The 25,524-nt window shown below is 65.7% G+C and overlaps 1 protein-coding gene across 1 annotated transcript in view; it reads left to right on the plus strand.

Moving 5' to 3' along the window:
• LSP1 (lymphocyte specific protein 1) overlaps positions 1-25,524 on the plus strand; it is a 40,740-nt gene that overhangs the window by 6,987 nt on the left and 8,229 nt on the right. The window contains exons 2-7 of the mRNA XM_066375788.1: positions 17,465-17,602; positions 20,266-20,388; positions 22,157-22,340; positions 22,700-22,792; positions 23,038-23,081; positions 23,241-23,322. Coding sequence (XP_066231885.1) covers positions 17,465-17,602; positions 20,266-20,388; positions 22,157-22,340; positions 22,700-22,792; positions 23,038-23,081; positions 23,241-23,322 — 664 coding nt within the window. The remainder of the gene's footprint in view (positions 1-17,464; positions 17,603-20,265; positions 20,389-22,156; positions 22,341-22,699; positions 22,793-23,037; positions 23,082-23,240; positions 23,323-25,524) is intronic.

A 25,524-nucleotide genomic window follows, 5' to 3' on the forward strand; every position in this document is an offset into this window, starting at 1 on the left:
CATTTACCATCATCCGATTTATCACGGTAAATACTTAAATTTTCTTGTGTGTCCCCCCCCCAACAAAAATGTCAGCCTTGTGAGAGAACAGGAACTTGGTTCACACTGGAGTCTTAGCACCTTCCAAATGACAACGGAGCTGAGTAAATTTGTTGAAAACTAAGTGGATAGAAGGGCAATTATATGAAGATAAACAGAAGGGTGAATAAATAAAGGTTGGTTGGATGAAATACGGACGTAGGGCATATGGATGGATGAAAATAATAGTAAAGAATATTTTCAGGCGTCCCCAAACTACGGCCCGCGGGCTGCATGCAGCCCCCTGAGGCCATTTATCCAGCCCCCCACCGCACTTCCGGAAGGGCCACCTCTTTCATTGGTGGTCAGTGAGAGGAGCACTGTATGTGGCAGCCCTACAACGGTCTGAGGGACAGTGAACTGGCCCTTTGTGTAAAAAGTTTGGGGACCCCTAAAGGTTTACTCTTCAGTGACTGCTTTAAGTGTTAACTCATTTGGATGGCTTAACGGGCAACACAGTGGACAGATACGTATGTAGCAGGACAAACACGTATGTGTTGACGCACAACCGGATGCTCTACTTGCTGGGTGCAAAGATGAGTGGTCATATAGGTGGATGGGCAGATAAGATGCACGAACGGATGTAGGAATGGGATGGGTAAATACTAACATATTTGGAGAGGTGAATGAAAGTATAGACAGAAGAGTATTTGAAGGGATAGAGGGACGTATTCGGGAATAAACAGATAATTCACTGGTTGGGTAGCCAGGCAAGTGGGTGCACTAATTGGCGGCTGAACATATCGATAATAGTGACTGACGTACATTGAGTGGTTACTATGTTCCACATTGATGGATGGCTAGCTGAATGGTTGTTTTTTTTCTAAGTGTTTTATATGTGTTAAGACATGTAGACAAGTGGTTGGCTGTAAGTATGTGTGCATGTATGTGTAAATGAATGGATGGATGGGTAGATGGATGGATCCTTGCTCAATAAAGAATTGTAAAGGGAGATGGATGAACATGGGTTCCTATGTATTGAGTGAATTGAATAGATTGAGGAAAGGATATATTGTGTTTATGTGGATAATTGATTGGATAAATATACTGAGAAACTAATGGATTGATAAACAGTGTGTGGAAAAGTAGATGGCTATATCGAGAGGAAGGATGAATGGATGGATAGATGGATGCTAGATGGATGGATGGGAAGATAAATGGATGGATGGATGGGTGAGTGGATAGATGGATGGATGATGGATGGATGGTGGATGGATGGGTGAGTGGATGGATGGATGGATGGATGGATGAGTGGATGGATGGATGGATGAGTGGATGGATGGATGGATGGATGGATGATAGATGGATGGATAACGGATGGATGATGGATAGATGATGGATGGATGATGGATGGATGAGTGGATGGATGGATGGATGGATGGATAGATGAGTGGATGGATGGATGAGTGAATGGATGGATGGATGGATAGATGAGTGGATGGATGGATGGATGAGTGGATGGATGGATGGATGAGTGGATGGATGGATGGATGGATGGATGGTGGAAAGACAGATGGATGAATGGTCGATGGAGAAAGGATAGTGAGTGGAGAGGAGGATGAATGGATGAATGGAAGGACAAATAATAGGGCTGAGGTGCAATACTCTGCCCGTTGTTTCTCTTAAGACATGCCCTAGCTGTAAAACTCTGAGTCCTGATCACTGCGTTTAGAAAAGACCCTACTCATGCCACTTCCCGCTCTTCCGCATTTCTGATAGAAATCTGTGTCATTCTATTTTAAGTTCTTCGTGTCAGGGAGTTCCCGTAATCCCAAGGCAGCCCTCTCCCCTGTGGGAATATTTTTCCTTCTTTCGAACCAAAATATGCCTTGGCAAATTTCACTCCTGGCAGTGCTGGGGATTCCAGCCCGAGAGCAGGAGGCCAGGGGGTGGCGATGGGCAGTGGGGACGAACAGGAAGCCCAGACGCACCTCCTGGACGCCAGGTCCCCCGAGTCCCTCCCGGCCCGGCTGCCGCCCCTGCCTCCTCCTCATCCCCCCGGAATCCCGAGGTCTCCGCAGCTCCGGCTGGGCGCTGGGGACAGCAGTGGGCACAGTTGTCTCCTCGGCACTCCCTACATTCTCGGCTCCTCCTAGACCGTGGGGGGAAGGGAAGACACTTGGGCTCTTCTCCAGGACCCAGCCTGACATGTGAGGGGGGGACAGGGGGGGATCTGAGACAGACTTCCTGACCCCCACAGAGCTTCCACCAGCCAGCCACCACCTGAGTCACCGCCGGCCGACCGGCGCTACGGGCCCATGTGGAATTTTTCCGACCGTGGCGGCCACTTCCAACACAACTGCCTTCATGCCGTGCGTGATTCATTCGTGCGTCCACCCGCTCTTGCCGGGGGTGATCGAAACCTTGCCCTGAGTGTCCTCGCGTGTCCCCTCAGAGCGGCCGCGGGGCTGGAGGGGGCAGGCCAGGCCCTTTGCACAGAGACGGCCTCTCTGAGCCAGTTTTGGGGTGGCCACCCCTTGGCAGACTTGGCTCGTGGTTCTGGCTTTGCCAGGCACCCTGGCTCTGAGACCTCGGGATCCCGTCTGAGCCTGGGTCTCCCCGTCTGAGACGCGGGCGCCGTGGGGCCCACCTCCCGGCGGTGGCGAGCGTCGGCCAGCGGGCCAGCCCCAGAGTGGAAGACTAGCCCTCCGTGACTTCCCTCAAGTGAGTCCAGTCCCGCCCCTGTCCGGCCACTAGCCTCCAGTGAGTCACGGTGACTAAGCCCAACCGGAGAAACAGTGGGCTGGGCTGCTTCTCTGGGGCCTTGGCCAAAGGGCCAGGGGCCACGGCTGGCTGGCCAGGGCACCGCACTGACCCTGTGCCCAGTTGCCACTTCTCGGGAAGTGTGGACACCAACCCGGAGAGGCCGCCTTGGTGTTGACCTCTTGGCGTCTTCCTCCTCTGACCTCCCAGGGCCAGTCGGGGGGTGAGGGCTGGGTCAGGGCAGCGGCTTCCCCATTTGGGGAGCAGAGAGGATCCCTGGGGTGCCCGGCCTCCCCCTTGAGGTGATAAAAGGAGCCGAAAGGCTGGGAATAAACAAAGGAAAATGGAGCACCCAGAGGGAGGGGAGAGGAGGGAGGGAGAGGAGGGAGGGAGGAAGAGAGGGAGGAGAGGAAGGGAGGGGGAAGGAAGGAGGGAGGGAGACAAAGATAGGGACAAAGAGACACCACAGGGAAAAGAGGAGACAGGGGCTGAGTTTGGGACCAGGGAGACCAGGGACTGAGACAGGCGAGGGGCAGAGGGCCCAGGACCAGGCCGGGCAGGGAAGGATGCGGTGGGGGGCAGAGGAGGCAGGCAGGGGAGCTGGCCTCAAAGGGCAGATGCAGGGCAGAGCGGAGGGCCAGGGGCAGGCCAGGCCAGGCCAGGCCAGGCCAGGAGAGAGGTTCGAAGGGATGCAGAGGCAGACGTGGGGAGCAGGCATCCCGGGAGCTGGCGGGGCGGGCGAGGGGGTGATGAGAAGAGCGAGTGGGTGAGGCAGGGAGCAGCTGGCAGGGGGGGCAGAGAGGGACAGAGAGGAGGTGAGGGAGCCAGGCTGCCCCTCGCAGGCCACCAGGTCCCACTGGGCCCCGGCTGCTGTGCTGGGGAGGACTTCTCTCTGACGTTTTTACTAGTCGGGGAAGGAGGGGGCTGTGTAGGTGGAGGAGACCGAGGGGGGGGGAGGCGAGGAGGGGACTGGGGGGAACAAAAGAGAAGCAGCTGCTCCCCTTGCAGGAGGAGGGGGCCCAGAGACAGGACAAAGGGGGCACGGAGGACAGCCCACAGGGAGTCGGCCCAGGAGACCCCCCCTCACCACCACCACACACACACCAGGGGCTGGACAGCCCAGGATAGACCAGCAGTCAGACAGAGGAGACAGGACAGGGGGCATCGGGGCCCGAGAGACCAGACCAGACAGAGGAGTGGCCACCACCGGAGATGGAGGGACAGGGACAGAGGGTGTGAAGGAGTGGAGAGGGAGGAAGGGAAAGAAGGGAGAAAAGGAAGAGAGGGGGGAGAGGGTCCAAGAGGCAGGAGGAGGAGCAGGAGGGAGGGCAGACAGGCCCGAGCAGCTTTGAAGAAGGAGCCGCCGCGTCCCCAGGGCCGGGGTCAGGCCAGGTCGCCGGCCAGGCGGGTGGCCACCAGCGACACGAGCAGCCTGGCGCTCCTGAGGAGGAATTCTAGCAGACAGGGCCTGGAGAGCCTCCTGAGGTAGGTGCCGTCCCTCTGTGTCCCAGACCGGGGCACGGAGGGCAGGACAGGATGTCCGCGCCCGCCCGCACCGCCCGCACTGCCCGCGGACGATGGGCGCCCGCCAAGCCCGGGCCGAGGCGGCTGTGCCAGGCCAGCCTCGGGCAGGGGGCTCCCCCCAGACTCTCCTAGGAGCCCAGCCCAGCCCTGCAGCAGCCGCCCTGTGCTGCGGGCAGGGTGAGGGAGGCGCCCAGCCGGCAGGGCTGTAAGCAGGTGCGTGCAGGTGCGCGCCCTCTCTCAGCGGCGCCCGTGGGCCTCCAGCGGCCGCTGCTCTGCGTGCACCCTGAGGCCCGGGGTCTCTGCCCCAGCTCAGTGCTCCCAGGATGAAGAGCGTATCCCCAACACAGCTCCTGAGGAGGCCTCACCTGTGGCCCCACAGACCGTGGGGACCCACCCAGACACCCCCACTTTACAGGTGATGGCCCTGGACTCCACAGCCCGGGCAGCCACCGCCCCCAGCACACCCGCCCTGCGTGGGGAGCGCTCAAAGCGTCTCCAGGCCAGAATGCTGGCCCCTGCCTCCTCGAGGCTCGTTGGGCCTCAGTTTCTCCCTCTGTGAAGTCGTGGTGTGGGGGCACCAGCCTCACAGAGCCGTAGAGAGAGGGCAGAGGCAATGGGCCAAAGCTCTGCAGAGCTGGGCTGCAGGCGGGCTGAGAGCCACGGCTCCACACCAGGGCCCAACCACTACTTCCCTCTGAGCCGCCTGCAATGCCCTTCCTCCTCCTCAACCCTTCCAGGTACCTAAGGCCTAGCTGAAATGCTGCCTCTTCCATGCAGCCTGCCTTGGTTTCTCCCAAGCTGAGAGGACTATCCCTCGTCTGCCAGGCCGTGAGCTGACTCCAGGCCTCCTTGGAGGGCATGGAGCATGCTGGGCAAGCTCTCGGGTGGGCCTCTTTTGGCATCCCCAGGTCCACCCAAGGCCCGACTCTGGCAGGGAGGAGGGACCCGCTGCGCGAGGTCTCTGACGACACGGAGTAATGGCTTCTCCCCGGCTTCACGCCGGCACGGCCTGAGAACTACCACGCAGGCAGGACCTGTGACAGGGCGTGCTCCCTGGCAGCCCCCTCTGCCTGTTCCTGAGGGGGCACCCCACGAGTCCTTCCCCAGATCTGTGTCCCCCCAAGAGTCACCACGGTAACCCTCCAGGGAACTCTGTGAACCTGGGACTGAGGTGTGCTGGGGTCCGGTCCCCGGGGGCCTAACCAAGGCCATTTAACGAATGGGGAAACCAAGGCCTCCTGAGAAGAGAGAGGAAGAACCTCTGAACCTGGCTGGGCCCACACTCCTCATCACAGGAGGGCCTGGGCCACAAGCGTCCACCCAGCTGAGGTTCTGGCCCCAGACCCAGCCCCAGGCTGCTGCCCTGGGTGAGCAAGGGGCATGCTGGGGGCACGGGCAGGGTGCGGACAGGACAGGACAGCTCTGGCTCTGCCGGGATGGGGGACAGGCTTGGGCACAAGACCCTGTGGGCCTGCTGGTGGACGGCCAGTGGGTCAGGGCAAAGGAAGTGCCCCTTTGACCTCCCTGGGCACACCCTTTGTGGGGAAGCAGGGGAGTCCCTTATAGAGAAAGACAGAAATGCTACCCGGAGCAAACCCTCCAAGCTGGACAGGGAGGTGCTCACGGGCAGGCACTGACCGACCCCAGACCCTCCTGGGCTCCTGAGACCCTCAGGGATGTGTGAGGCCCGCCAAGCGGACCCTGGAGCACCCTCACCCCGGTTCTCACCTCTCCGTCTCTGAGAGATTTAACTCCCACCCCCACCCCCCGTCTGACGGGTGAGAGGACCAGGCCCGGGGAGGGGGCCGCCTTGCCCACATTCACCATGGGAGCGGGCAGCCCCCTGCTGTGTCGCCCCGGTCGTTTCTGGCGGACCTCTGCGGCTCTCCCGGCACTCATATCAGGGCACGGGGCAGGGAGGGGGGCGCCGGAGGGAGCCCCCCCTCCCTCTGGGATAAGCGAGGCACCCCGGCATTGTTCTCGTCTGAACTGGGTTTATTCCTGGGGCTGTGGCCAGTGGTGTGGCCGTCCGGAGTCTGGCTCCTCCCTGTCTGCCAGCTTCGGGCTGCCAGGCCGGGACCCTGGGGCTGGCCCTCAGGTCCGCAAGTGCCCGGTGCCAAGCTCCACACCTTCCCCTGCCCGCTCCTGCCACCAGGCTCCCCTCAGGCCAGGCCAGGTCGGGGTTAGGGATGATGAGAGGGAGGCAGGGGACCCCAAGCCCACCGGTTTTCAGAAGTCACCTGAGCTGCCTGCCTCGTCCTTATAGTCCTGGGTGCCTGGCTTTGTGTCCTGGGTGCCTGGCTCTGTGAGGCGGGGGCTGGGCTGGCCCAGAGCAGGCAGGCAGGCCAGGTCACCCTGCTGTTGTCCTCATGGTCCTGGGTGCCTGGCCCTGTGTCCTGGGTGCCTGGCTCTGTGAGGCGGGGGCTGGGCTGGCCCAGAGCAGGCAGCCAGGCCAGGTCACCCTGCTGTTGTCCTTACGGTATTCAGGCTCGGTCCCCGGAGTGAGGGGGCTCTGGAGGCTGAAGGACCCTGGTGGGTAGGGGGTGGGGGGGCTCTGGCATTGCTCTAGTCACCCGTCCACTGCAGACACCACGCCATCTCTGTGCTGGCTTTCCCACTCGGGGTAGCCATGCCCAGGAGGCCTCTGGGGACCCCGATGTGGCCAGCCGGGCAAGGGTTGAGGCCGGAGCAGGCCGGGCTTGCCCCCCAAAGGGGCTGGGGGAAGCCAGGCCTCCAAACCACAGTGTCCAAAGGGGTGTGGCTGCCTCAGGCCCACCCAAGGCCCAGATCTGGGGGTGGGATGGCCCCCCGCCCTGGCAGGGCCGAGAGTCCGGTGGGCGGCACTGCCTCGGGACAGGGTGGTCCATCGGCCAGCGCGGGTGCTGCCCGGGAGCCCGGGAGGGCCGGCAGCGGGGGGTACAGGGACCAAGTGGCCCAGCCCCCTGGGCAGGGTGTCAGGGCAGGAGCCCAGAGCGCTGAGGTTCGGGCCGGGCTCCAGCTCCAGCTTGGGAACAAGAGCGGGGCAGAGCGGTGAGGGAGCGGCGGCCAGGGCGCCCCAGGCACCTGGGGGCTGACCCCCCAGACCCCGGCCAGCGTGCCGAGAAGGCATCCCTGGCTGCCGGCCCCCAGGGGTGGCTGGAGGGACACGACCCCCCGGGAGCTCCTCATCACACGCCGAGCGGCTCAGCTCAGGTTGGTGCCCAGGGCTCGGCCCACACAGGTGTCCACGGGGCAGGTGGGCATCGGGCTGCGAGAGGGAGTTCAGGGGCGAGAAGCCCCCCGGCAGCCCACGGCCGGGCGGGAAGAAAGGTGCGGGGCCCCGGGCACCGAGTGGGGTCAGGCTCCGGGGCTCCCCAGAAAGGGCGAGCACAGCCCAGGGGCCGGCCGCTGCCCGCGGCGGGCAGGGGAGGTCAGGGGGTGCAGCCGGGGCGGGCGCCCTGCGTCCCGCGGGCTCTGCCGGAACCTGTGCGGGCGGTGGGAGAAGGGAGGAGGGGACCGGGCAGGCGACCCCCGTGACCCAGAGAGAGGAAGGGTGGGGACAGGGCAGCCCCCCCAGGCCGGAGCGAGCAGGGACAGGATGGGGACAGGACTGTGGTCAGGAGGGAGAGACCAAGGGGAAGCCACAGAGACAGAGAGAAGGAGTGGACGAGGCAGGAGGTGAGGTGCCGGGGGCTGTGGGGGCTGCAGGGGCTGCTCAGTCCCCCCACGTGGTCCCCACACGGTGGAGGGGAGACCGGAGGGGCAGGCGGGGCGGTGGCGAGCCCAGGCAGTGGGCAGCACCATCGAGTGCCCGCTGCTGCCTCTCAGGGAAGGTGGGGGCCACAGAAGGCCGGTGGGGCAGAGAGAGGGCCAGGGGCAAAGCAAGTGGCCGGGGGAGGGGCCGATCATGGACTTTCCACACCTGGACTGGACCCCAAGTGGAGAGACCTGTCCTTGTCACTGTCTGCTGTCCCACGCCTGCTCTCAGTGGCCATGGGTCCTGAGCCCTGGCTGTGCCACCCTCGGGCCGCAAGCGCTCCGGTGAGCGCCCCCCACCCCCGCCACCGCCAAGTGAGCCTCCACTTCCTCGTCTGCCACGGGCTGACAGGAGCACAGCCGTGAGGAGCCGTGTGCGGGTGGCGGAGGGGTCACTCTGCCCTTTAAATGGGCCTGTTCCCGCTGAGGGGCCCCCTGGCCCGGGGCCTCAGGGGCAGAGGACCAGGGTACGTCCACCTGACCTCGGTCAGCAGGACACCCGGGGCGCACGGGAGTCTCGCGGGTCCGCTGGTGCCAGCTCTGTGTCCCTGGGTGCGCCCCGAGGAGGCTGAGGCCCAGGGAGGTTGGAGGTCTTGCCCGCCGCTCGCTCGGGGTGAGGAGGGGGCAGCAGGGCTCCGCAGAACGAGAAGGGGCACAGACCGCAGGGCACACAGGGGAGGTTGAATTAGGGCTCGTCTGGTGGCAAAGCCCCAGACTTCTGTGTTGTGCCTTCTCCCCCCTCCCGACCCCCACCTCGGAATGACCCGTCAAGGCGCCAGGGAGCCAGGGTGAGGGGCTGGGGGCCAGGGGGGGCGTCCAGGGCTCCGGGGTCAGGCTTGGCACCGAGGCCCCGGGCCGAGGGTCTGGCTGCTCCATGCACTGGGGGGGGGGCACAGGATCCCTGAGGAGGGCAGAGCCAGAGCAGACAGACGGACAGGCGGTCGGAGGCCCGGCTGTGGCTCTCGACCAGGTGGGCAGCCAGGTCTGGCTTGCTGCGGGGACCCCCGGGGCTGGACAGGACACGAGAACCATCTTGGCAACGGCGGCGGGGTGGGCGGTGGGTCCGGGCCCCCGGGCGGGAGGAGAGGAGAGAGGCATGGAGAGGCTCCAGCCGGTGCCAGCCACCAGTCGCGTGTCAGGGAGCGTGCCAGAGCCCGGCCTCGTGAGCGAGCGCCCGAGAGCTGAGCCAGGCGGCCCCAGCCCGGCTCGCAGCGCCCGGCTCCCCTCGGAGGCTGGGCTGGGCTTGGAGAGGTGGCCGGGGCCGCTGGTCAGTTGGGGTGCCGTGTGGTCAGCCCCCCTGGTCCGGTCCTGGGGCGGGGTGGGGGGGGGAGGCGGGGGGGGAGGGCCGAGCGAGGCGGCGTGTGGGCGTCGGAGGGGGCAGGGGTGACTGTCTGATGCGGAGGATGCCGAGTGCCGAGGGCGGGGCACGGGGAAGGTCTTGGGGCTGCGTGGCACTTGGCCCAGGCCCCTGCAGCACTGTGGTCAGTGACGCGGAGGGGAACGGAAGGACCTGTGTGCGCAGTGTGCAGGGCGGAGGGAGGACCGTGAGCACGGACCAGCCCGGCCGCAGCCCTGCTAGGTCCAACAGGGAGGACAACCCGGAGCGGGGCAGGCCCTGACCTCCGACCCCAAGCCCGGAAGGGTGGCGGGTCAGAGCAGATGGGGGCTGAGGTGTGGAAGACGCTGACCGCGGAACACATCATAAGAGGTAGGACGCCCATCCAGAGGGAGGTGACCGGCCCGTCGGCAGGACTCTGTACCGGCTTTGGGGCAGAGGTGGATGGTGTGGGACGAGCCTCTGAGGCCCCAGGAAGGGAAGCCTGGCATTAGAGGGGCCTGAGGCCCAAGTGCCCACTTCCTGGTCCTGGCAGGGTCTTCAAAGGCCCGGGGCCCAGCTCCGTGGAGCCGTATTGTAAAGGAAGACCTGTGAGTGGGCAAAGCTCCTCTGAGGAAGGTTGTGGGGTCACAGACTCCTCGGGGCTGGACCTGCCTGCCGTTGTGTGGCCACCTGGGTGGTGGCAACTCTGTCACGGTAACCTTTCCTTTGGGCCGTTTGGGCGGATGGTGGGAATCCCCCGGCCGCCCGGGTATCCTTGGGTCAGGTGGTGCGACGGGCGGCCTGGGGCTGCAGGCACCCAACCAGCATCTGGAGCCTGGTCCCCCCCCCAGGAACTGTGTGGGTCCTGAGACGGGCGAGGGGGAAACTGAGCAGGACCCCAAGGGCCAGGGGTATCACGAGGGCTCGGGGAACAGCCGCTCTCCGGACAGGGTCCCTTGTGCCCCCGAGTCTGCGCGGGCAGCTCAGCCGGGCAGATGGACACGGGGTGGGACGTAGGGACAGCGGCCCCCTCCCACACCACGGTCTCCCCGGCCGCACCCACACGGGAGGTGCGGAAGATGGTGGGTCATGGGGGGACTTCAATCTGGGGCCCTGGGGAGGATGGGGAGAGAAAGAAGCTGTGTGGCGAGGGTCCCTCGGTGTCTCCCAGACACCCCCACATGGGTGTGCTGCACCCTCCTCTGCTGTGTGGCGAGGGTCCCTCGGTGTCTCCCAGACACCCCCACATGGGTGTGCTGCACCCTCCTCTGCTGTGTGGGGAGGGTCCCTCGGTGTCTCCCAGACACCCCCACAGGGGTGTGCTGCACCCTCCTCTGCACACCGTGTCCCCTCGCGCCTCCAGCCGGGCTGGGCACAGGCACAGGGGCTCCCCTGAGAGGACTTCCTGCCAGCTGCACCCAGTGTCGGGGGTCGGGGCCGGCCCCACGCAGCTTCTCCTGGCAGACGCTGAGGTCTGTGAGGGGCCGTGCTCACCTCCGGCTTCCTAGCACCTGGCTGAGGGTGGGGGGGCGCCTAGCCTGTGGCCCCAGGGAGGGGAGACCTATAAGGACCCCAAAGCTGGGCTGGCGAGGAGACCATGGAGCAGGTGGAGGGGGTCAGGTGTCGCGGGGGCAGCGGGGAGCCTGGCAGGGCTGGGGTGGGGGGGGCAACGGCCCCCACTGAGCGGGATACGAAAGCCAGGGCTCCTTGACCCTGGAGAGGCGGCCTGCCCCGGGCTGAAGTGGGGTGCTGGGAGCTGGAGGTGGCCACCACGGGCAGGCGGAGCGGAGGCCCAGAGAGGCGAGGGCTGGGGCTTGTCTGGAGGCTGAGACCGTCCATGGCCAGTCTGCCCTTGGGGCCGGCCAAAAAGGACTGGCAGGAGGGGTTGTCTTGGCTATGGTGGCTCTGGGTGGGACAGACCGCCAAGTGTGCCCCCAGGTGCCCCCCCCCCAGGAAGACGAGCGCAGCCTGGCAGAGCCTTGCAGGGCCCGCACTGTGATGAGGGAGCTATCGCCCTGCCCCATGCCGGTGTCCATGCAGAGATGTGCGTCAACAGGCTGGCCTCTCTCCTGCGCGGCTCAGAGAGGGCAGGCTGACTGCCCAGGTCACACAGCCCTCCGCCCCCAGAGGGCTGGGAAGGAGCTGGTGTGCCCGGCCCTCCTCTTGGAGGCTGACCAGACGATGCCCGGCCTTGCGGCCCATGCCCCACTGCAGGCAGCCTTTCCCCCGCCAGCTCTGGGCTCCCAGACTCCTTGGTTGTGCCCCTATCTCCCCCAACATGGGGCAGGGTGCCCTGGAGAACACACCAGCCCAGGGCCTGGCCCTTTGGGGCCAGCCCTGCAGCCCTGGCCCGAGCCGGTAGGAAGCCCTCATCTCTGATGATGGGGTAGCCAGCTCTGTGGGCAGATGTCTCCTCCTCCAGGAAGCTTCTCAGGGCTTCCCCACCAGGGCCGAGAGGGACACAGTGTGGGGCACGGGCTGGGCCGGCCCCCACCGGGGCTGCGGCGTCCTCCTCGGGGCACAGGTCTGCCGCCAGCCGGCTGCCCCGCGGAAGCAGGGGCTGGACCTGCCCGGGACGGTCTCGGTCCTCGCCTGGGGGGGCGCCAGGGCCCCCCTGTGCAGACGGGGAGCCAGAGTGGGGTCGAGGGTCCTGCTCGGGGAAGCAGGGGTCAGAGAGACCGCCAGGGCCCCCCTGTGCAGACGGGGAGCCAGAGTGGGGTCGAGGGTCCTGCTCGGGGAAGCGGGGGGCGCCAGGGCCCCCCTGTGCAGACGGGGAGCCAGAGTGGGGTCGAGGGTCCTGCTCTGGGAAGTGGGGGGCGCCAGGGCCCCCCTGTGCAGACGGGGAGCCAGAGTGGGGTCGAGGGTCCTGCTCGGGGAAGCGGGGGGCGCCAGGGCCCCCCTGTGCAGACGGGGAGCCAGAGTGGGGTCGAGGGTCCTGCTCTGGGAAGTGGGGGGCGCCAGGGCCCCCCTGTGCAGACGGGGAGCCAGAGTGGGGTCGAGGGTCCTGCTCTGGGAAGCAGGGGTCAGAGAGACCACAGCCCCGCCACGGCCCCGCCTCCATCCTCCCTGGAGGGGTTCGCTGCTCTCATTCTCCCTGGGCCCCTGGCTCCGGCTGGGACTCTCCCCCTTGGGTGGCTGAGGGACTGTCTGCCGGACACTGGCCCTGCCGTCCCTTCTGCTCGGTCCTCCCTTCCTCCCCACACCCGCCTCCTGTCCCTCCAATCACCATCCACTCCACACGCCTCCCTGCTCGGAGTCTGCTGTGGCCCCGGAGCCCTCGCTGAGCCAATCTGCCTCGAGTCTTCCAAGACCCGGAGCTGCCCCGGGCCCTGGGCCCTGCCCTGCCCTGCCCTCCACCTCGCTGGGACTAACAGCCACGGGGGAGGTCCAGACAGGCGCCCGTGCCCCTCTGTGCCTGCCCCGGCCAGCCCCCTGGCCTCGCACGTGGGGAGAGTGAGGCCAGCCTCCCGGTGGTGGCGCGATGAGGGGCATCAGGAACCCCCCAGGCTGGACCTCGGCTCTGACCTGGAGGCACCCTGGCCGGAGGAGAGTCCACAGAGGAGGCAGAAAGGGCCTCGACCCGTGCTCCTGGCCTTCCCTGTTCCGCTGGACTTACTGACCGTCCCCGCAAAGCTCTGTCCCTCCTCGTGGGCAGTCCTTCCCCAGGGGCCACCTCTCTGGGGTCCCCACACCCCACCCCACGCTGCACACCCGAGCTCCGCTCCATGCCTCCCCCAAACCTACCCCCCTTGGGCTCTCCGAGGTGTGGGTGGACACCCTCCTGGCCTGTCCCTTCTCCCTCCGTGTCCTGGCTGGCCCTTCCTTCCAGAACACTAACCTGGGCTGGCACGGGCCCTGCCTGCCGGAGCTGCCCCAAGGGGCGACCCGGGGACCTCCACCCCTCTCCCCGGCCAGGCCTCTGCTGCCCCAGGGGCGACCCGGGGACCTCCGCCCCTCTCCCCGGCCAGGCCTCTGCCGCCCCAGGGTCTGTGGGACCCGCGGCCTTCCTATGGGTGCTTGCCTCCCCACCACCTCCCTGGCCCACAGACACCCACCCCCCTGCTCAGCTTTGGGACCCAAGTTTAAAGTCACCTCCTGGGGTGCCCAGCAGGGTGTCTGCCTGGCTCATGAGGCTGTGACCCCCCCACCAGAACTCGGGGGGCACCCCCTTCTATATCCCCCAGTTCTTCCCGGGCCAGCCAAGCACAGGCACACTCAGAAAGGTGCTGCTGCAGGGGCCCCGGCTGGACCAGCGCCAGGGCGGCGGGGGGCGGGGGGGGGGCGTTCCCGACAGCTGCAGCTGTGCCCACACCCCCTGCCTGGGGCCTGCGGGGCTCCTGCACCCCACCCACCACCCACCTGCTTGCTTGTTAGCTCAGGGTTCTTTGTGCTCCCGGCAGCACACACGCACGCCCCAGCTGCCCCTGCGAGGACCAGTGACACCATCACTGTCCCCCCGGCTGCCTGGGCCAGGGCCCGGCCTGGCACAGCCTGTGAGGGCAGCCCGAGTGGCGGGGCACGGGTGCTACCCTCTCCCGAACCCCCTCCCTGCCCCCTGCCCAGAGAGCCCAACCTCTGCCCGGGGCCTGTGCTGTCACGGAAGCTGCACTGAGGAGGCCTCTCCTCTCTGTGGGTCACGTCCCTCCACTCACGCACGGCCTGTCCCTCTGCAAGTGTCCCTCCACGCGGTCTGTGGCGTGGGAGAGACCCCAGGGAGGTTGGGCACAAAGGTGGCGGGGTGGGGGGGACCAGCCCTGCTCCCAGACCTCTCCTAGCCTACTGCTGCCCATGGTGTCCAAGGGGACTAGTGACCAGGAGGCCCCTGTGGGCCTATTTGAGAAGCTCCCCCATGAGGAGTCTAGCTCCCCGGTTTTCCCTCAGCGGGGCCCTGCACCCCGACTCAGCCCCAAGCTCTCCCCCAAGGCCGGAGCCATCCTGTGGCAAGGCTGAGAGGCTGGAGGGGCCGCCCAGGCGCTGCCTGCAGGGGGCAGAGTTGAGACAGGGCTGAGGCCCCAAGCCCCCTCTGGACCCAGCCACGCAGGCAGGAGAGGAAGGCGGTGGGCAGATGGCAGGGCCAGGCCTGGCTGCTGGAGGGGCCTGGGGGCTGTGGAGGAAGGAGCGGAGAGGGAGGGAGGGGGGGCGGGTGGTTCGAGTTGGGGGCTGGCAGGCGGTCGGCAGTGGGCAGTGGACCCGGCCAGGCCAGGCCAGCGGCCGGCAGGGCAGCGGGGAGAGGACCCCCACTTAGACTGGGGAGCCTCACGTGGCCTGCAGGCTTCCAGCTTGGGCTCACGGGTGGGGCAGGCCCCCCTTCCCCCTTCCCCCTTCCCCCTTCCCCCTTCCCCGCGCTGGAGCCTCTCACACAGGGAGGGGGCCCGGCCCCCCCTTCCCCCTTCCCCCTTCCCCGAGCTGGAGCCTCTCACACAGGGAGGGGCCCCCCCCCCCACCCCCGCGCCCGCCCCCCCCCCCCCCAGGGCTGAACCCTGGGCCTCAAGCGGGGAGCCAGAACAGACACAGGAAATCGCCTAATTGCATCTGCTTAGGAACCAGCAAATCCCCTGCAGCTGCTGCGGCGGAGCTGGGGCCGCAGGCGGCGGGCTGTCGCCAGCGTCCTGACAGCTCCTCTGAGCGTGCCAAGGGGTCTGGGCCTCTGGCCGGGGAGGGGGGCGGTGGGGGGCGCCTTTCCCAGGCCAGAGGCCCCCCACCCCACCCCAGGAGAGCCACCCCCACCTCAGTTCCCAGAACAGAGCCCAGCTGTGGATCAGTTGAGGGGCTGAGGTCATGGGAGGGGGCCAGGAGGGGCCGCATTACTCACATCCTGGGGCGGCAGGGAGGGGAGGGGGGAGGCAGGCAGGAGGGAAGGGGGCCTCACGGGCTCCACGTTCCTGCTTTCTGGGGCTGCTGGGTCAGGGGGCTGCCTTCTGGGGTGGCTTCTCCCAGCCAGGGGCTTTTGGGGGGACCCTAGGAGACGTCCCCCCCGTACCCCTGCACCCTCTCTCTCTCTTTCTCTCTCTCTGCCCCTACCGCGCTCCCTGCCCACGAGGCCTGGGGGAGGAAGGGGGGTCCCGTGCAGTGGTGGGAGCAGGGAGGGGGGCCGCTCTCCAAGGGGCCTCCGGGAGGGTGTTCTCAGCACATGTGCCTGGGCCTCTCCCAGGGCCGTTGTCAGGGCGATGGCTGGGAAAACAGTAAACAGAGCGCTGGGGGCTGGGGCTGCCATTTTGTCCTCACCTTGTTCCCAGGCCCGCGCTGCACGTGCACGGCCCTGGGTGGGCGCCCCGTGCCTGCGGCGTGGGCTGTGGGGGGGTGCGCCTCTGTGAGCCTGAGTGGGGGGCTCACGGGGAATGTGTGGGCATCTCTGTGTGCCGGGGAGGCCCGGCCACGTGGGCCCCAAGCACAGGCCTGCATGGGCTCTTGTCCTGGACACCCATGGCCGTGAGAGTGAACCCCAGGCCCTTGCCTGTGCCCAAGCCTGAGTCACAGTGTGGGCCAGGTCCCCCAGGGCTCGACGGAGGGGTCTGGGGCGCAGGAGAACAGCCCCGCGCACCCACGTCGTTCACAACACCCCGACACGAACACGTGGACACAGAGCAAGGGGAACAAAATGGCCGCCTCAGCCCTCCAAGAACTCGTCCCGGGCGCCCCCCCAGGCTGCCTCAGAGTGGAGCCAGTGGGCACCTTCCCTCCGCCCCGCAGCCCGGGACCCGACACTGCCCTCCCACCGCCCTCGACCCCCTGTCTAGAGGGGCTGCGGGGCTCAGGCTGAGGAGAGGCCCCCTCCCCACTCGGGCTCTACCTTGCACACACAAGGGGCCCCCAGCCCCCAGCCCAGGGCCTGGAGCGGGGCCGGCAGGGGGGCTGGGAGGGGGAGGCAGGGCTTAGGTGCCGTGTGATGGGACCAGGTGTGAGGAATCAGGGCTCTCCGGAGCCTGGGAGGCCGGGAAGAGGGGGTGGACGGAGGGAGGAAGGGGGGTGCGGAGGCCAGAGTCCCACAGCCACGGGGGCGGGGAGGGGGGAGCGGGCCTTGGAACCGAGGCTGTGGAGGGGCCTGGCTTTTGTCTGAGAGGCTCCAAGGAGACTTAGGAGAGATTAGATCACGCTGGCTGCTGAGGCCGCGGGGCGGAGGCCCAGAAGATAGGGAGCTGCAAGCTGTGGGGTCAGGCAGCGGACACGGGCAGGAGGGGCGGAGGCCCGGGGGGCGCCCTGCGCCCTGCTGAAGGGGGGATCCGGGCTGGGGGGTGCCCGGTCTCCCCGGGCCAGCTGCAGACCCCTGCCCCTCAGCCCCAGGTCCACCTCCCGTAGCTCCGAGTGAAAGAGAGAAAGCTCTCCTGTGCCTGGCTCTGCGGCCAGCCTCAGTTTCCCTGTGTTTGAAGAAGTAACCCAGAAAGAAGCCACAGAGGGCTCTGAGAGGGGTGGGGGTGGCGTTGGGTGAACTGACCCTGCAGAGCCCCCATCTCCACGGTCAGGCAGGCCTTTCTCTGGGCCTCAGGCCCTCTTGTGTGGCCACCTTCTTCTTCTCCTAAGTCACCATGCTCTTGGGAAACAGGGAAGACCCACCCAGCCAGGGTGGTCGAAGTAGTTAGGTGGCCGTCTAGCTGGGCCTGCCCCTGCTTGACCCCAGCCCAGCCTGGGGGTGCCCGATTGGCCGAGGCGGCAGCCACTGACTCGGGGGGACCCCTGGCACCGGCTGTCCGGTGGCCGCGGTCAGCTCCTGAACCTCCAGCACCCTTTTCCGTGCCCTCCAGGGGTGCCCCCACCTGGGGCCAAAGCCAGCCGACCTGGACCCCAGCTCTGGTGAGGTCCAGGGATCCAGGCCGGTGGAAGGGGGTCCCCGGGTCTCTCCAGGCCTCCACACTGGGGCTCCTCCGTCACCGGGAGGCACACAGATGCCAGCCGCCTAGCGATCCCCGCAACAGACCCCCAAGCCGAGGGCACGCTGCAACCACATCACGTGACCTCTGCCCAGGAGACGGGAAACTGAGACCCGGGGAAGGCCGGGCGGTCCAGCCCCTCACCTCACCCGGCAGCCTCGGAGGGGCCTGCTTGTCTGGGAGAAGCGGGCGCGGGCCGACAGGTCACCTTCTGTCCGTGTGTCCCCACCCCCACCCCCAGGCCGGCCACGCAGTGGAACCTGGACGATGAGGAGGAGGCTGCCCAGGAACGTCCTTGGCGGGAGAGGGACAGGGACCTGGGGGTGCAGGACCAGGATGGAGGCAGCCCGGCCCCCCCGCCCCTGGAGCAGGAGAAGCTGTAAGCTGCCCCCCCGCCCCCCCAGCCCAGGGCCGGCTCCCCTGGTCCTGCACCCCAGGCAGAGGGGGGACACTGAGGGTCAGGCACTACTCCGGGGGTCCCACCGCAGAGGAAACCTGAGGGAGGACGGGCCCAGAGCAGGGGCAGAGCGGGTGGGTGTTCCTGGGTGAGGGTCAGCACGACCCGGGCGCTCAGGGACGCCTGGCCGGGGATACGTGCGGCCCCGCCCTTGGCCAGAGTCCGGGTACAAGCTCTGGCCTGTGCGAGCGGTCCCAGCCCTCACTTGGACCGGCTCTGACCCCAGCTGCGGGGCCCCAGCCCCGGAGCCCCCCGCCCAAGCTCCCTGCTGCCGGTGACTCATGGAGATCAAATCCAACTTGGCGGGCCCTAGTCAGGCTTGCTTCCTCCCGGCCCGTGAGGCCTCCACGGCTGGGCTGGGCTGTTTTTCCAATATCGCCCCCCTTCCCAGCCCTGTTTTGTTCCATTTTCTCCGAGTCAGCAGCTCTGGGCGGGGTGGGGCCCAGCAGCGGTCACGGCCTTCAGGCCACGTCCTGCACCGAGCCGCAGAGGCTGGGGTGCAGGCAGGGGGCAGGGGGCCACCAGCACAGGACCACGGGCCTGCCCTGCTGCCCAGGAGAGGAACCTGGGGGCCTGGCCCTGGGGGCTCAGCTAGAACAGCAAGACACTGGTCACCCCCATGTGGGAACACAAACGGGAGACACAGCCCAGCTCTCAGGGAGCCCCAGACTGAGTGGGGGGCACAGCCCAGGTCTCGGGGAGCCCCAGACTGAGTGGGGGGCACAGCCCGGGTCTCAGAGAGCCCTAAGCTGAGCAGGGAGACACAGCCCAGCTCACAGGGAGCCCTAGGCTGAAGCGGGAGACACAACCCAGCTCACAGGGGGCCCTAGACTGAGTGGGGGGACACAGCCCAGCTCACAGGGAGCCCCAGACTGAGTGGGGAACACAGCCCGGGTCTCGGGGGGCTGTAGACTGAGTGGGGGACACAGCCCGGGTGTTGGGGGGCCCCAGACTGAGTGGGGGGACACAGCCCAGGTCTCAGGGAGCCCCAGACTGAGTGGGGGGACACAACCCAGCTCACAGGGGGCCCTAGACTGAGTGGGGGGACACAGCCCAGCTCACAGGGAGCCCCAGACTGAGTGGGGGGACACAACCCAGCTCACAGGGGGCCCTAGACTGAGTGGGGGGACACAGCCCAGCTCACAGGGAGCCCCAGACTGAGTGGGGAACACAGCCCAGGTCTTGGGGGGCCCCAGACTGAGTGGGGAGACACAGCTCAGCTCTCAGGGAGCCCCAGACTGAGTGGGGGGACACAGCCCGGGTGTCGGGGGGCCCCAGACTGAGTGGGGGGACACAGCCCAGGTCTCGGGGGGCTGTAGACTGAGTGGGGGACACAGCCCAGGTCTTGGGGGGCCCCAGACTGAGTGGGGAGACACAGCTCAGCTCTCAGGGAGCCCCAGACTGAGTGGGGGGACACAGCCCGGGTGTCGGGGGGCCCCAGACTGAGTGGGGGGACACAGCCCAGGTCTCAGGGGGCCCCAGACTGAGTGGGAGGACACAGCCCAGGTCTCAGGGGGCCCCAGACTGAGTGGGGGGCACAGCCCAGGTCTCAGGGGGCCCCAGACTGAGTGGGGGGCACAGCCCAGTTCACAAGGAGCCCCAGACTGAGTGGGGGGACACAGCCCAGGTCTCGGGGGGCCCTAGACTGAGTGGGGGGCACAGCCCAGGTCTCGGGGGGCCCTAGACTGAGTGGAGAGACACAGCTCAGCTCTCAGGGAGCCCCAGACTGAGTGGAGGGACACAGCCCAGGTCTCAGGGGGCCCTAGACTGAGTGGGGGGCACAGCCCAGGTCTCGGGGGGCCCTAGACTGAGTGGAGAGACACAGCTCAGCTCTCGGGGAGCCCCAGACTGAGTGGGGGGACACAGCCCAGGTCTCGGGGGGCCCTAGACTGAGTGGGGAGACACAGCTCAGCTCTCAGGGAGCCCCAGACTGAGTGGGGGGACACAGCCCAGGTCTCGGGGGGCTGTAGACTGAGTGGGGAGACACAGCCCAGGTCTCGGGGGGCTGTAGACTGAGTGGGGAGACACAGCCCAGGTCTCGGGGGGCTCTAGACTGAGTGGGGAGACACAGCCCAGGTCTCGGGGGGCTGTAGACTGAGTGGGGAGACACAATGCAGGTCTTGGGGAGCTGTAGACTGAGTGGGGAGACACAGCCCAGGTCTCGGGGGGCTGTAGACTGAGTGGGGAGACACAACGCAGGTCTTGGGGAGCTGTAGACTGAGTGGGGAGACACAGCCCAGGTCTCGGGGGGCTGTAGACTGAGTGGGGAGACACAACGCAGGTCTTGGGGAGCCCTAGACTGAGGCGGGAGACACAGCCCAGCTTTTAGGGAATTGTAAACTCGTGGGGTGAAGATAGCCCCGTTTGGGGGGAGAACTGCTTTAATGGGGTGAGATGCAGCCTTGGCCTGAGACCCTCCAGACTTGGGGGACACCGTCCTGCCCTCAGTACTCTCTGACCATGGGAGGCTGGGTCCAGCCACGTGGCAGGCGGGTCTGAGAGGGAGGGGGTGTGGCTGGGGGTCCCTCTGGCCCTGCACCCCAGTCCAGCCTGAGCCCCTCTGCTCTTCTTTGCCCCCTCCCCAGCCTGGAGGCCTCAGAGGCCCCTGAAGTGGACGAGGACGAGGGTTTCGGCGACTGGACCCAGAAACCAGAGCTGCGGCGTGGGCCCCCGCAGGAGGAGAGCCCGGAGGGGGAGAAGCAGAACGGGCAAGTGGGGGCGAAGGCCCGGGGACCGGCCTCTGCAGGGGCTCGCCAGCCCCCCCCCGACTCATGCCTGAGCGATCGCCCCCCGCCCCTCTTCCCAGCCAGCTCCCCAACACGGCCCCACGGCTGAGAGGCTGGGGGGAGGGAGGAAGGGAGCGAGACCGCAGGGCGAGGGGCTGGGGGAGCGCGGTGAGGAAATCTCATTCCTGGGCTCCCCAGGGCCCTGGGCCCCATCCAGACCAGCTGCGGCCGGGGCGGGTGTTGCCACATCAGCCCACATCTGCAGCCCACTTACGTAATGGAGGCCCCCGCGCCCGCCCCTTCCTCCCTCGGGGGCTGGCGGGCCTCCATTCCCACGGAGGGGTGCAGGTATTTCCAGATGTGTGGGCCCGCGAGCTGGCCTGGGGACAAGCTTTCCAGATGTGCCGACGTGTTTGCCGGTCTGAACCGGGGCGGGCGGGGGGCTGGGACAACGTGCCCCTGGGCCCGGGGCTGGGGGCTGCTGCTCCCGGACCCCTGCCCTCACCCCAGTGCGGGGGTCTCAGCTGCGGGCTGTGTGCGCCCCTGTCCCCCTGTCTCTCCACATCCACGTCCGCCACCACCGTCCTGTGCTCAGGGTCCTGGTTCTGCTCAGGAGCTCCAGCTGGGGGGAGCACAGGGTCTCCCTTTGTCCTCAGTGTCACAAGACCCTCGTCTCTCCCACCTCCGGGCCACCCCCCAGCCCCTCCGAGCAGCCTTGCACTGTGGCTAAGAACCTTCCTGGGGTCCCCACCAAACCCTTTTCCATCCAGCAAGCAGACTCCCACACCGCACGGGCTGCGTGCCTAGGTGGGGGACCCCCCGATCCTGGCTCGGCTCTCTGCTCCCCAACTCCCCCAGGCGTCACCTGCCTTGGTAGGGGGTGCACACTCTGCATCTGAAGCGGGACTGGGGTCAGCAGGGCGGCCGCCGGCCCTGCGCCCCTTCTGTCCCCTCTCCCCAGCCTGCGGCTGCCGGCCGCTGTGCACCACCGTTCTGGACAGCAGGGGGCACTTTGACTCTTCTGCTGAACCCCGGCTCTCCCGGCACCCGCACACCTGCCTGGCCCTGCACGCCCGAGGCCCGCGGCGGCTGAATGGGCCTTCTGTGTGCCTGCCGTGGGCTGGACCCCGGCCCACCCTGGGCGAGGGGCCTGGGTCTGGGTTGGCCTGAACACCAAGGGGCCTGAAATCATGGAAAATTCGAGAACGTCCCACCTTCCTCTCAGATGCAGAGCAGCAGGCAGCTAGCAGACTGGCCTCCCCCACCCCGGCCCCCCACCCTCGCCCTCTGTGGCCAGCTCCGTCAGGCCCCTCTCCTCAGGGACGCCTCTTTGTGGGGGACCTGTCCTGGCCTGTCCCCCCAGCAGACCGGGTCTGTCCCCCCAGGCCTCTCACAGACCCGGCCTCACTGCCATGCAAGGACCTTCAGCCCCAGGTCCACTCGCCCCACAAGGAGCAGGGCAGCCTCGGTTCGGAGAGGCCAGCCAGCCTGGGCCACACTGGGGGGGGGGGGTGAGCAGCACGTGAGGCGGGGGCAGCCCGGGGACCTGGTCTAGCCTGACGGCCCCCAAGGAGAGGGGCCGGCTCCTTGTGTCCTGACACCCATTTCCCCCAGAGGGTCTCCGGGTCCCTCGGCGCTCGGTGGGTCTGATCACCTCTGCCTTGCCGGTGGGGGAAACTGAGTCTGGGAAACGGGAAGGAACTTGAGCCAAGCTATCAAGTGACCCTCCTTGTCCCCCTCTCTCCCCCAGGCCCCGTGGAAACCAGGATGAGGATGAACTGAGCCCGACCGGAGTCGGCCTGGAGGAGCTGCAGCTAGGCTGCGACTCGGAGCCCCGATGCGGGCTGGACCCAGAGCGGAGGGAGCCCGGGGGCCCCGGGGGGACCAGCCCAGGCCGCCTGAGCCCCGCAGAGACCCCGGAGGCCGAGGGGCAGGTGACGGTGACGCCCTTCCCTCGGCCGCGTCTGTTTCTGCTGCCCGCACAGGCCGTGGGCCTGGGGGGGCCGGCAGCGAGGGCCGTCCAGGGAGGGCCGGCTGCACACCTCGCTGGCCGTGGGCAGCCTCCACGTCCTCAGAGAGTGTGGGACCAGGGGTGGGGTGGGGGGGGCTTGGTGACCTTGTGTGGTCGTCTCTGCTGCAGAGAATTCCAGAACCGAAACACAGCAGGGCTTGGGAGGCCCGGAGGCCCAGGGAGGGGGAAATGAGCTGCGCCAGCCGGTTTCAGCTGGAGCAGGAGGAGGCACAGAGAGGGGTCGTCCGCTAGGTCCCCTGAGCTCAGATGCTTTGTTTCTAGTACCCGACATGTCAGCAGCCCAGGACCCCCAGTCCCTTGGTCTTGGAGGAGAATGCCGAACCCGGCTCACCTCCCTTGAGCCCCAGCACAAAAGTAGGTCAAGGCCCCGAGGCCTGCTGCCTGTTCCTCTCTGCTCCCCAGAAGCAGCTCCCGTCAGCTCCAGAACGGGGAACACGCGGCTCTTTCCCTGCCCACCCACCCTCGTACCCCTGGCCCTCCCCACCCCCTGCCCAGGTCCTGTCCCGTCCTGTCCCGTCCCAGGGAGCAGCACCAGGGCGGGGGGCTGGAGCGTGGCTCGCTGGGCTCGGAAGGCTCACGCCTCTGCCCGCCCCGTACAGCTCATCGACAGGACCGAGTCCTTGAGCCGCTCCATCGAGAAGAGGTACGTCTGGCTGCTGTCCAGGCTGGGACCCAGAGTCCTCCAAGAGCAGGTCCAGAGAGGGGGTGCTGGTCTGGGGGCCTGAGAGAGCTCTCCCAGGGTCCAGAGTGGGCTGTGGAAGCTGAGGGAGGGGGCATGGTGCGTGACCCTTCTGCCCTCCAGTAACAGTGTGAAGAGGTCCCAGCCCGCCCTGCCCATCTCCAAGATTGATGAGCGGCTGGAGCAGTACACCCAGGCCATCGAGGTACGGACGCTGACGCCCTCCTCTTCCTGTTCCGCTGGGCTTTCCCTCTGTTTGTGCAGCTGTTCCCCCATCCAACCAACAGCCCTCCACCCACCCAGCATCCTTCCAACCATTCAACATTCTTCCATCCAACCAATGCCCCTCTATCCATCCAACCAACACCCCTACATCCAACCAACACCCCTCCATCCAACAACATCCGTCCATCCATCCAACACCCCTCCATCCATCCAACACTCCTCCATCAATCTAACACCTAACACCCCTCTATCCATCCAACACCCCTCCATCTAATATCTTTACATCCATCCAATACCCCTCCATCCATCCAACACCCCTCTATCCATCCAACCAACACCCGTCCATCCAACAACACCCCTCCATCCATCCAACACCCCTCCCATCTATCCAACACCCCTACATCCATCCAACAACACCCCTCCATCCAACACCCCTACATCCATCCAACACCCCTCCATCCAACAACACCCCTCCATCCATCCAACACCCCTCTATCCATCCATCCAACACCCCTCCGTCCAACAACACCCCTCAATCCATCCAGTACCCCTCCATCCATCCAACACCCCTCCATCTAATATCCTTACATCCATCTAATACCCCTCTATCCATCCAACCAACACCCCTCTATCCATCCAACCAACACCCCTCTATCCATCCAACCAACACTCCTCCATCCATCCAACACCCCTCTATCCATCCAACCAATACCCCTCCATCCAACAACACCCATCCATCCATTCATCCAACACCCCTCTATCCATCCATCCAACACCCCTCCATCCAACAACACCCCTACATCCAACGACACCTGTCCATCCATCCAACACCCCTCCATCCATCCAACACCCCTCCATCCATCCAACACCCATCCATCCATCCAACACCCATCCATCCAACAACACCCATCCATCCAACCAACACCCCTACATCCAACACCCATCCATCCATCCAACCAACACCCCTCCATCCATTCAACACCCCTCCATCTAATATCCTTACATCCATCCAATATCCCTCTATCCATCCAACCAACACCCCTCCATCCAACAACACCCCTCCATCCATCCAACACCCCTCCATCCAACAACACCGATCCATCCAACCAACACCCCTACATCAAACCAACACCCCTCCAACTATCCAACACCCCTCCATCAATCTAACACCTAATACCGCTCCATCCATTCAACACTCCTCCATCAATCCAACACCTAACATGCCTCCATCCATCCATCCAACACCCGTCTATCCATCCAACCAACACCCCTCCATACAACAACACCCATCCATCCAACACCCCTACATCCAAAACCCATCCATCCATCCAACCAACACCCCTCTATCCATCCAACCAACACCCCTCCATACAACACCCATCCATCCACCCATCCAACACCCCTCTATCCATCCAACCAACACCCCTCCATCCATCCAACACCCCTCCATCCAACAACACCCCTCCATCCATCCAACACCCCTCCATCTAATATCCTTACATCCATCTAATACCTCTGTATCCATCCAACCAACCAACACCCCTCTATCCATCCAACCAACACCCCTCCATCCAACAACACCCCTCCATCCATCCAACACCCCTCCATCAATCTAACACCTAACACCGCTCCATCCATCCAACACCCCTCCATCAATCCAACACCCATCCATCAATCTAACACCTAACACCCCTCCATCCATCCAACACCCCTCTATCCATCCATCCAACACCCCTCCATCAATCCAACACCCGTCCATCCATCCAACACCCCTCCATCCATCCAACACCCCTCCATCAATCTAACACCTAACACCGCTCCATCCATCCAACACCCCTCCATCAATCCAACACCCATCCATCAATCTAACACCTAACACCCCTCCATCCATCCAACACCCCTCTATCCATCCATCCAACACCCCTCCATCAATCCAACACCCGTCCATCCATCCAACACCCCTCCATCCATCCAACACCCCTCCATCAATCTAACACCTAACACCCCTCCATCCATCCAACACCCCTCCATCCAACAACACCCCTCCATCCATCCAACACCCCTCCATCCATCCAACACCCCTCCATCTAATATCCTTACATCCATCTAATACCCCTCTATCCATCCAACCAACACCCCTCTATCCATCCAACCAATACCCCTCCATCCAACAACACCCATC

The sequence above is a fragment of the Saccopteryx leptura genome, chromosome 1 (genome assembly GCF_036850995.1).
Source record: "Saccopteryx leptura isolate mSacLep1 chromosome 1, mSacLep1_pri_phased_curated, whole genome shotgun sequence".
Classification (NCBI taxonomy): Eukaryota; Metazoa; Chordata; class Mammalia; order Chiroptera; family Emballonuridae; genus Saccopteryx; species Saccopteryx leptura.